This window comes from Lycium barbarum, chromosome 9 (genome assembly GCF_019175385.1).
Source record: "Lycium barbarum isolate Lr01 chromosome 9, ASM1917538v2, whole genome shotgun sequence".
Taxonomy (NCBI): domain Eukaryota; kingdom Viridiplantae; phylum Streptophyta; class Magnoliopsida; order Solanales; family Solanaceae; genus Lycium; species Lycium barbarum.
The window spans coordinates 118,687,970-118,699,287 of NC_083345.1; the positions used below are offsets into that span (position 1 = coordinate 118,687,970).

At 34.9% G+C, this 11,318-nt stretch overlaps 2 protein-coding genes across 2 annotated transcripts; one reads left to right on the top strand and one right to left on the bottom strand.

Moving 5' to 3' along the window:
* Nucleotides 1-319: 319 nt before the first annotated feature.
* Nucleotides 320-854, bottom strand: LOC132612354 (S-protein homolog 21-like). Its single transcript, XM_060326634.1, has one exon. The coding sequence runs from the start codon at nt 833-835 to the stop codon at nt 392-394; it is 444 nt and encodes a 147-aa protein (XP_060182617.1). The 5' UTR covers nt 836-854; the 3' UTR covers nt 320-391.
* Nucleotides 855-6,711: 5,857 nt separating this feature from the next.
* Nucleotides 6,712-7,735, top strand: LOC132612251 (uncharacterized). Its single transcript, XM_060326556.1, has 3 exons — nt 6,712-6,949; nt 7,082-7,140; nt 7,283-7,735. Exons 1-3 carry the CDS (start codon nt 6,712-6,714, stop codon nt 7,733-7,735), a joined length of 750 nt encoding a protein of 249 aa, XP_060182539.1.
* The last annotated feature ends 3,583 nt before the right edge of the window (nt 7,736-11,318 follow it).

The window sequence follows — 11,318 nt, forward strand, 5'->3', positions numbered from 1 at the left end:
ATCACAAATTAACACCTTGATATTCACAATCCAGCTAATAGAGTGACATCAAATTATACAGAAGATTTTATGGGTTGTTAAACCATTTAACTCGAATTAAAAAATGTGTATCACATCAATTAGGATTTTACATGTGTCTAAAGGATCTAAAAAGGATTGCGTCAATCAAAACTTCGATTAGTTAGGAATCATCAATCCCACATTAAATAACAATATAAATCTCGCCTCAAAGTGCTAAATAGAGAGAGAGAGAGAGAGCGCACGAGTGAGCGAGCACGTGTGTCTTTCTTGACTAGAAAAAAAAATACATAGAGCGCAATTATAACATAAATTACTTTTAATTTATAAAGAGATTGGAATTTAATACAGAAATGCAATAAATCCCTAATGTTTACAACCAAGGATAGGCAAATTGGAAGTCACTAGGTGAAGGATTCTTCTTACGAGCAAAATATATGCCAGAATCCTTGATCAACCAAGTACAATAAACGTTTTCCTTAAACAGCTTTGGAAATTTACAAAGGCTCTTACGTCGTTTCCAAACATCAACATCATTAATCTTTGTACCCCATGCAAAATTACAATAAAAATGAGTAGTGCCAATAAAATTCTCATGGAATGAGAAATCAAATTTGTCACCCACTTTAAGTGTGCGAACTCCAAGATCATCACTATTAGATTTACAATGAACTTTGACTAAAGGAGAATTTTGAGGGAGGCCACTGATAAAATATTCAGTAATTGTTGGATTAAAATTGATAGCATTTGTCATAAGCACAACGTTGATGAACCATAAAATAAGTAATGAAACTTTGGTGTAAGGATAATAAGCCATTTTTAGAGTAAAAATGAAAGTTGGTTTCCTCATTTTATATAGATGAGATACAGATTTGGCATTGATATTGAGTTTAATTTGGGATTTTCTACTCAACAAAGGGAAAATATTAATTTAATGCTACACTAATAAGTTAAGATTACTTTAATTTGGTTTTGTTATTAAAGTTGACTACTATTTTGGGGTCGATTTCGTAGATAGTCACTCAATTTTTGTTCTATTGCATCAAACTCATTAAATTATTTTTTTTAACTTAAAAATTAATCAATTTTGCTTAAGTATCACATAAAAGTCATTAAACCTTTTTAAAAGGAAAAAAATCATTCAACTTTGCCTAAGAATTACAACAAGTCACTAAACAAATCTGTTTATAACAAAAAAGTTTGTCGACTTTGCCTGATGTCTTTTTTGTTTCCTCCTAATGATTTTTTATGATATTTATGCAAAATTGAGTGACTTTTTAGTTTTTCAAAAAATGGTTTAATGATTTTTGTGATACTTAGGTAAGTTGAGTGATTTTTTTTGTTATAAAAAATTTAGGAATATTATCACAGACCTCTCCTAAGGCTTTAGCGATAATACTCACCTTCCCTGAAGTTCTAAATATTACGTAGGCCTCCTTAATTTCTTTCGTATTTAGTGTAACGAAACTACATTTAATCTAAAATAGACAAGTTTGCCCATCATATGTTTATTTTATTTTTTATTTTAAGCCATATATGTCACTCATGTTTAAGTCATAAATAACTAACTATATTTAATCTAAAATAGACAAGTTTTCCCCTCATAAGTTGATTTACTTTTCCGTTCTTTTTAATCCATAACAAAACCACAAAGCCATAATTTCATTTGGAAGCAAGCATATTAATTTGGGAAAAGGACATATTCCTACCGGATGGCCATGTTTCTCCAAACCCAAAGTGTAGCCAGCGCAATCTTTTGTGGCGACTTTAGTCGCCACTAAAGGTCCGCTGCAAAAAACAAAAGGGACTATTTGTGGTGACTATTTTTTTTTTCTCATAAAAGCCACTAAAGATCAACTATGTATAGAAAATGTATCATACGCATAAAAAAGTATCATTGTTGTATAGAATATGTATCCCTACCATATATCTATAGAAAATGTATCATAGGTTTGTATCATTGTTGTGTAATTTATGTATAATAAATGTATCATCAACGTATACTCACTAATCATACATATATTATACGTTAGTTATACATTGATTATACACTAATGATTCACATATTATACATATTCCATACATAAGTATAGAAAATGTATCATTGTTGTATAATTTATGTATAAACTGTATCATTCTTGTATAGAAAGTGTATATATAATTCCAGCATATGTATATAAACTGTATTATTCTTTTATAGAAAGTGCATCATACGTATAAAAAATATATCATGGATATACGTAGAGAAACTGTATCATTGTTGTATAGAATATGTATCACTACTGTATATGTATAGAAAGTGTATCATACGTATAGAAACTGTATCATTATTGTATAATATGTGTATAATTAACGTATAATTTATGTATAATAATGTGTAATTAACGTATAATTTATGTTTAATAAATGTATAATTAATTTATACTTACTAATTTTATTAGTTTGTAGTTGATATATTTTTGTTTGTTAAGTTTTCGATGATAGGTTACTTAGTATATAAAATGCATCATTGTTGTATAGAATTTGTATCCCTACTGTATATGTATAGAAAATATATCATAAGTATTATTATACATGTTTTGAAATATTTCTTGAAGGCTCAATCAACGTATAAATATACACATATTATACATGTTTTGGAATATTTTTTTAAAGTTCAATCACTGTATAAGTATACACATATTATACATGTTTCAAAACATTTGTTGAAGGCTCAATATGAATTTTAACCTTTAGTGGAGACTTTTTAATTGTCACTTAAAAAAAAAAGGTTGATCTTTAGTGGCGACTAAGAGTCCTTTTTTTGGCAGCGGACATTTAGTAGCAACTAAAGTCGCCACAGAAAGTCTATTTTTTTTTTTTAAGGGTGTTTGGGCTGCTGGATCGGCCAGCGCTTGGGAATAGTTTGGGCCGGCCGGCCAGCTCATGGTATTAGGCCCAAATGTTGGCCATTGTATGTCTTTTTTCCCTATTAATTTATCCATTTATACTGCACGTTATTTTTAAAAATAGAAAAACTATTTCTCACGTTCTATGGGATTACGAATCTTGACACTTTCATCTATTCATTCAATTTCTTCAATAACTTTTGGATCTTAGAAAATGAATAAAAATAATCAATAGGAAAGATTATAACATAAAAAAAAGGAAAAAAAACAAGCTTAAGTTAAGCATGTCAAGTGGGCCGGGTCGACCCAGTAAACTTGGCCACCATCGCCCCAGTACAGACCCGGCTAAGAGCTCTTAGCACTGATCTATATAACCCTCAATTTATTTCACAATAGAAGTAATTGATTATAAACCTAGCAAAGTGGTCTAGTTTTAATGAAAGAGTGCTAAGACAGAAATCAAGAGCTACTTGGGTGATACAGGGTGATTCCAACAGTAAATTTTTTTATGCCTATCTAAAGGCAAGGCAAGCTAGAAACTGCATATCTACTATTTGTAATGCCCAAGGAGTATTGCTCACTATACTTCATCAAGTGCAGGAAGAATTCTTCAACTACTTCTAAGGGTTGATAGGATCAAGTGCAGGTGAATTACTATGTCTTAACAGTGATATAGCAAAGAATGGGTACTGTCTGAACAAGGAGCAACAATTGACACTTATTAAGAAGGTTTCTAAAGAGGAAATTATCCAAGATTTGCATGATATTCCAAATGAAAAGTCCCCTGGTAATGATGGTTTCCCTGCTGAGTTCTTTAAATCTCAATGGGATCTGACTGGAGAGGAAGTCATACAGGCCATCCTCTAAATGTTTGATGCTAGCAAAATATTGAAAGAGATAAATTGTGCAACCATCACCTTAATATCTAAGGTCTCTAATCCTACATATGCCAAGGAGTATAGGTCAATAGAATGTTGTACAACACGCCAAAAACTAATATCCAAGGTAATCACTGCTAGACTGAAGCTGGTAGTAGATAGTTTAGTGGGGAATTCTCAGGCAGACTTCATCTCTGGAAGAACCATACTGGATAATGTTATTGTTGCTCACGAGTTAATGAAAAGATACTCCAAGAAGAGTATGTCCCCTAGATATTTAATTAAGATAGACATTAGGCCCCTAGATATTAATCAAGATAGACATTAGGATGCCTAGAATGGTGTTACTGGAATTTAGGATGCCTGCAAAGTTTGTTAATCTCATCATGGAATGTGCTACAACAGTCAGTTACTCTTTGTTGATGAATGGGGGGACTCGCTCCTAAATTTCAAGCAAAGAAAGGGCTAAGACAAGGAGACCTTATGTCTCCATATCTCTTTTTCTTAGCTATGGAGTACATGAATAGATCACTAAAGCAACTAAGACTGGATCCAAAGTTCAATTACCACCCAAAATGTGAAAGGTTACAGCTTGTACATGTGTGTTTTGCTGATGATTGCTTATGTTTTTTAAAGCTAAAAAGGGATCCATATAGTTAGTGCTTCAGGATTTTAACCACTTCTCTGAGGTTTCTGGACTACAAGCCAACCTGGACAAGAGTTCATTATACATCACTGGTGTAACTCAAGAATTAAAGGAGCAAATACTGACTGACATGCAATTCAGTCATAGAGAATTGCCTTTCAAATATCTTGGTGTTCCTCTGTCCTAAAGGCAGTATTGTAAAAGGTGAGCGCCTTCTCGCTAAAGGAGCAAGGCGGGGCAAGGCGAGGTAGTGCCGCCATTTAGGGATGTGGCGATGGCACTTCAAAAAGGCGCGCTAAAGGCGTCGAGGTGAGGCGACAGTGAAGGCGAGGCGACAGTGGCCTTTTTTCAAAAAAAAATAAAATGAAACTCATCAAAAAAAAAATAGCGGCTAGGGTTTTTTTTTCTTCTTCTCCTCTCTTCTCGTTCAAGCTTCAGGTATGCTCTCTCTTTCTCCTTCTTCTTCTTCTTCTTCTTTTTCTTCTTCTTCTTCAGTTCTTCTTCTCTCTTCCTCCTCTGGTTTTCGACTACTGCTTCTTCTTCAGTTCTTCTTCTCCTTTTCCAGTGACTCCTCCTCTATTTCCGGTGACTTCTGCATTTTTTTTCCTGCTTCTATTCTCTTCTTCTTTTTCTGTATGCAAGAGGAATAGACTTTCTCCTCTGTTTTTTTCTTTTTCTATTTTCTCCTTTGTTTTTTTTTCTCAACTACACCAGCGAGGCAGTGACTGTTTTGCTCCTATTTTTTCTGTTCAATAATTGCTAACTTTTGTTATATAGTTACAAACAGTAGGTTCAAATTCAATGGCATTGTCGGACACTAGCAAAAAAGACATAGGTTGGAATTATGGTACCAAAGGCTCAACAAAAGATCAAGTTATATGTAACTTTTGTCAAGGTACTTTCAATGGTGGAATTACTCGTCACAAACAACATTTGATTGGTGGTTACAAAAATATACAATTTGTCCGCCTGAAATTTGGGAAGAAGTAAAAAAGTATGTTGAGAGTAAACAGTTGATAAAAACTCAAATGTTGCACCAAGCATCTTTGGTTCATCTCTCTGATGAAGATGATGAAATGAATGAAGCTGCTGAAATGATGCCTCCTCCCTCAAAAACTCAAAAAATGTCATCCACTGCATCATCCACGGCACGGACTGCCAATGTGAAAGGTTCCCCCAATCTTTATTACCCGCAAACATCACAGGCAAAGGGAAAGGGAAGCAGTAGCACGGGAATGTTTGATTCATCTAAGAAGTTGCTAAGTGATCGCGCTGTAAGTGCTTTTGTATTATGGGTATATGATGCAGGGATCCTTTTTAATTGTATAAATGAAAAAAGTTTTGATAAATACATTGAGGCCATAGGACAATATGGCGTAGGAATAAAACCTCCTACCTCTCATGAAGTTAGAGTTACTTATCTAAAAAGAAGGTGGAGAGTATAGATATGATTATTGAGGAACATAGATTGAAATGGACAGAGTTTGGGTGTTCAATTATGATGGACTAGTGGACAGCACGAAATGGAAAAATGATCGTCAATATTTTGGTCAATTCTCCAATAGGTAATTTGTTTCTTGGATCAGTCGATGCTAGCGATGAATCTAAGAATTCCACCAAAATGTTCATCTTGTTTAAGAAGACTATTGAGCAAATTGGACCGGAAAATATTATTCAAGTTGTTACCAATAACGCTAGCGAGAATGTTAAAATGGGTGACATGATTATCGGTGTGTACCCGCACATTTATTGGACTCCATGTGCTGCCCATTGTATCAATTTGATGTTTGGTGACATCTTCAAAATAAATCCGTATGCTTCAGGTGAAAAACAATTAGCTCTAACTTTCTTTATAGCTTATACTTTCTTTATAGCTTATTAATTATTAGCCACTAAAATAATCCTTTTACAGTTTTTCAGAAGGTCGTTAAGATACATTCTTACATTGCTCAGAGGCCATTGTTGTTGAACATGATGAGAAGACATACAAACCAAAGAAATTTTGTCAAACCGGTTAAGACAAGATTTGCAACGGCCTTTTTAACTTTGCAAGCTTTTTATATGCAAAAGAAAAACTTGAGAACTATGATCTTCTCAACCGAATGGACAGAAAGTAGATTTGCAAAGGAACTTTTGGGGAAAGAAGTTGTCAGACATCTTACTTCTACATCTTTTTAGAATGATGTTGTTAGGGCACTTAAAGTTGGTTCTCCTTTGATAGTAGCGCTTCGCTTGGTGGATGGAGAAAAAAAAATCATCAATGGGCTATATTTATGAAGCAATGGATAGAGCCAAAGAAGCTATTGAAAAGGGTTTTAATGGCAATCGGAAGCAATATGAGAAAGTAGGCCATGTTTTGAACCCGAGAATATTTTACACTAATTATCAAAATAAGACTTTATCAGGAGAAGTGTGGGATGGTTATCTTGATTGTGTTGCTAAGATGGTCCCTGATGTACAAACACAAGATGCACCAGTCAAAGAGCTTCATATATACAAATATGCAATTGGCAGTTTTGGTAAGCCTCAGGCTATAAGAAACAGAGACAAAACGTCCCCCGATAAGTGGATTGATTTAGTTGTTTTTATAGCTTTACTTAAGTTATTTGACTTATTTATAATTATTAACCTTTAAATTTATTTTTTTATAGCTGAATGGTGGTCGGTATTTGGTAATCATACTCCAAACTTGCAACAGTTTGCCATAAAAGTATTAAGTTTGACTGTAGCGCATCCGGGTGCGAGATAAATTGGAGCGTGCTTGAACATGTGAGAAGAATATTTATTATATTCTAATTTCTATACACATTATTATTAGTATCTACTAATTAGTTTCCACAACTTATGTGTAGATTCATACCAAAAAGAGGAATAGGCTTGAACTATCACGTCTCAATAATCTACTGTACATTAAGTACAATAGAACGTTGAAGCGTCATTACGATGTTGGCGATACCATTGATCCAATTCAGTTGGATAATATTGATGAAGCAAATGAATGGTTAATTGGATGCCCCGAAAATGAAAAAGAGCAACTAGTATATGAGGGATGTGATCTTGATTGGGGTACTGTTTATAGGGTGTCTGGAGTTGAGGAGAATATCTATGGTCTTAGGGGGGTTTCTTCAAGTTCAAGGTCACATAACAAGGGCAAAGGACTATCTACTACGACAAGTTTAAGTCGGTCTCGGTGCTTAATTGATGAAAACTCTGAGCCCGAGGAGGAAGAAGATGAGGAGCAATATACTATTGAGAATTTTGGATATCAAGAATTTGCAAATCTTGAAGATCTTGAATTTGAATAGACTTTTAGTATTGCACTATTGCTTGAATTTTAGTATTGCTTGTCTTATCACTTATGAACTATTGAGTCATTCAAGTTCTAGACTTTTAGTATCTACTATCTACTTTTCATTTTTTGATTGAAATATTTGCTAATATGTTATTGCTAGTGAGATTTTGATTATTTATATATGCAATTAAACATTTTAATTTTTTGGTATTTATTGGCACCGCACTTCAAAAAGGCGAGCGCTTCGCCGCTCGCCTCGCCTTAAAGCGAGACAGGCCCTTGTCGCCTTTTGTCGCCGCGCACCGTCCAAAACACTACCTTAAGGAAAGTAAATATTCAATAATGTATGTCTTTAGTAGAAAAGATGACTTCCAGGATAAATGTTGAACCACAAAATTCTTATCATACAGTGGCAGAGTTCAATTAATCAAGAGTGTATTTGAAATGCAGAATGTCCTATTTGAAATGCAGACTTATTGGGCTCAGGTCTTCCTACTTCCAAAAAAGGTGATCAAGGTGTTCAATAGCATATGCAGGGCTTTTCTTTGGGTTGGTAGCACTGAAACATCTAAAGAGCCTTGATAGCCTGGGAAACACTTTGCATGCCAAAATCAGCTGGGGGTTCAAATTATTGACTACCATATATGGAATAAACCTACTATATGCAAGCTATTTGTCACGCCCCAAAACCCACCCTAGGCGTAACAAGCATCCAATGCTATGAACAACACCGGAAGCACCTTATAAAATCAATAAATGTCTAATCTCTTTCGACAATTATAGCAATATGTTATAAATAGCTAACTAACTCATGACCACAATCAAATAATGAAAAAATCAACAGAAGTCTGTCATAAATGTATCGTTATAAAATGTAGCAACATTCAAAGACTCAAGCAATGACTTCAACAACTACCCATAGAAATAACGTCTATCTATGGAGCATCTAAGATGATAAATAAAACATAATTTAACTTCGGAACGCATCCCGAACACTAAAACAATAATTAAGATAGGATGGTGCTCCACGACCAAGCATGTAAGATAGGATGATGCCCCACGAACAAGCATGTAAGATAGGATGATGCCCCACGAACAAGCATGTGGGCTCACCAAATAGTCTAGAAATCTCTTAATCTACGCGTGTATCACAAAGTTGCTCCTCAACGTTACCTAACACACTATCAAAAACAACAATGGTGTGCCTGAGTACTGGATGCTCAATGAGCGTCTCCAGGACAATAGTTAATATTACAAAATAATATAATAAGGATCAGTAAAGCGGTGCCAATAAAAGCAGTTTAAATTTAGAGATAGAATAAATCACCAAACTTAGTAACACCAACAATGAAAACCATTAAAGAAGAAATAAATCAATTTCAACTCGTATGTCGTTTATCACGTTTAAGTCTTTTAATCATGAATTCAAGACCATCAATAAGCCACTCACAGGCAACCAAAGTGTGACACATGTCGATACATGCCCAAATAAACATAACGAAGGGATGACCATTTAAGGTTCCCTAAACCGCATAGAAGCACCACATCGAGGTTATCGACCCTAATTGCTACCCTTCCTCCCGAATAGCTAGGCAAAGACCACATCGGGATTGTGAATCCTCGATGACCACTCTTCCTCCCTAATGTCTAGGTAACCCCACTAGGATCCATAGTGACTACCCTTCCTCCCGAGTAGCTAGGCCAAACATAAACAACATAAATCATGTAAAAGAGCCAAATCACCATCCTAGTATAGAAGCCCAATCACTCAAATCATGGCATGGAAGCCGAATCACAAGTTATATCAAGATAGTCACATTATTCATTAAGGATTATGTTTATCATCCCATTATTGGGGGGTACATCAAGTCATTTTAGTTTTGGAAACCGGGTTCACTTCTTTAAACAAGTTCAAGTTCAAAACAATCCATTATAAAGCACTCACATGAGATAGTCAAGCTTTGCAATTATCAAGTTTAAACATCCCTTATGGGGTAATTCAAGTTCAGATACCAAAGCTTTATATCTCAATCTTCAATCATCCTTTAGAGAGGAAAACAATCATGAATACATATATATATATATATATATATATAATATAGTACAAACAATGCTTAATGTGGGCTTGACCCTCACAAATACAAACCACAACTAAAGAGTTCATAAAACTCAATCGAAAGAGTATGTTCAAAAAGAGACATACCTCTAATCCCGCTACAAGCTAGCAACTGGATTCTTCCAAGTTCAACAATCTTTCTACAATGGTTATTAATAAAAAGTTTAGAACTTTAACCAACTCTAGGGATTTCTACCCTTATTCGAAAAACTAGGGCTTTTATACCCTTAAAACTTGTTCTTTAATCCATATGTGAATCATGAGTGAATTCTAATCTTGTAGTAATCTCTACACTAGTTCAAACCTCATTAAAAATCTCATAAAAATCAGAAGTCTTACCTTTTGATGGAATCCCACTCATTCCTTCTCTTCTGCTTTCCTTTAGTTTTCAAAAATCTAGGGTTTGGGAAGATGAACTAATGTCAAAGAGGATTGAATTTGTGTAGAATTGATAGAGATGGATTAGGACTCAGCTTAGGATTTGAGAGAGATCTCTAGGGTTCCTTTCCTCCAAAAAGTCAGCCAAAAATAGTAGGGAAAAGTTATAACGAAGTTAGGCTTTTAAAACATCCTTCTTGGTGCGCGGCTGGAGGCCCACTTTGCGCAACTGGTCGTGCAACAAAGGCAGTAACACTGCCTCTGGTGCGCGATCACACACCTGAAGCCACTTCACGTAGCCGATCGCGCAGACTGAACAATGTCCAGTAAAACAGGAATAACTCCTAGCACAAAGCTTAGATTGAGCTCCTAATATATAGTTGGAAAGGTATTTCAAAGACCTACAACTTTTATGTTTTTAGTTTTCCAAAATTCTCAACACAAATACTCGAAAACTGTACATAACTGAAGATTGTCTCAGATTTAGACGAATTTCAAGATTTCTAACGAACCTCTTTATCTTATTTTTCTGTGGACTTCTGGAAATCTGTTTCATGTAGCTTGGCAAGGAAATTTTGAGTCGTGGGTACAGGACCCTTTACATGTAAGACCTATTGCTCATGCAATTTGGGATGAAATTCATCTTTGCTCTGGAATCAAAGAAAGATAATAAATGGCTCTTATGGTGTGACTTGGAAGAAAGGTTGTTTTTTCCATATTTTGGACCTTAGCTCCATGGAAGAATATGTTACTGCTGAAACACGGAAGAATTGAAATCGTAGATCAAAACACTATATATGGATGGTATGAGAGCAGCGGGTGCTGTAGCGAAACTGATTGCAAAAGAGGGAAAATCGGCCACATTAAAATTACCTTCTGGGAAGGTCCGTTTGATATCCAAAAACTGCTCAGCAACAGAAGATTAAACACAAGCAAAATCCGTAGTAACATTGGAACATGTAAGAATAGTCTTTGACCCCGAAAAGATCATTTAACACCTGTACCCATCCCGAAGGGATCCATATAGCTAAAATGACATCTAAACCCCAATTATTTCATATTCACACCTAACTCAGATTTACGGGACGTTACACTATTGTGG

Coding starts and splice junctions, on each gene's coding strand:
- LOC132612354 (XM_060326634.1), bottom strand. CDS start 835: ATGGCTTATTATCCTTACACCAAAGTTTCATTACTTATTTTATGGTTC.
- LOC132612251 (XM_060326556.1), top strand. CDS start 6,712: ATGGATAGAGCCAAAGAAGCTATTGAAAAGGGTTTTAATGGCAATCGG. Junction 6,950..7,081: donor ATATGCAATTGGCAGTTTTG/GTAAGCCTCAGG, acceptor ATTTTTTTATAG/CTGAATGGTGGTCGGTATTT. Junction 7,141..7,282: donor TGCAACAGTTTGCCATAAAA/GTATTAAGTTTG, acceptor ACTTATGTGTAG/ATTCATACCAAAAAGAGGAA.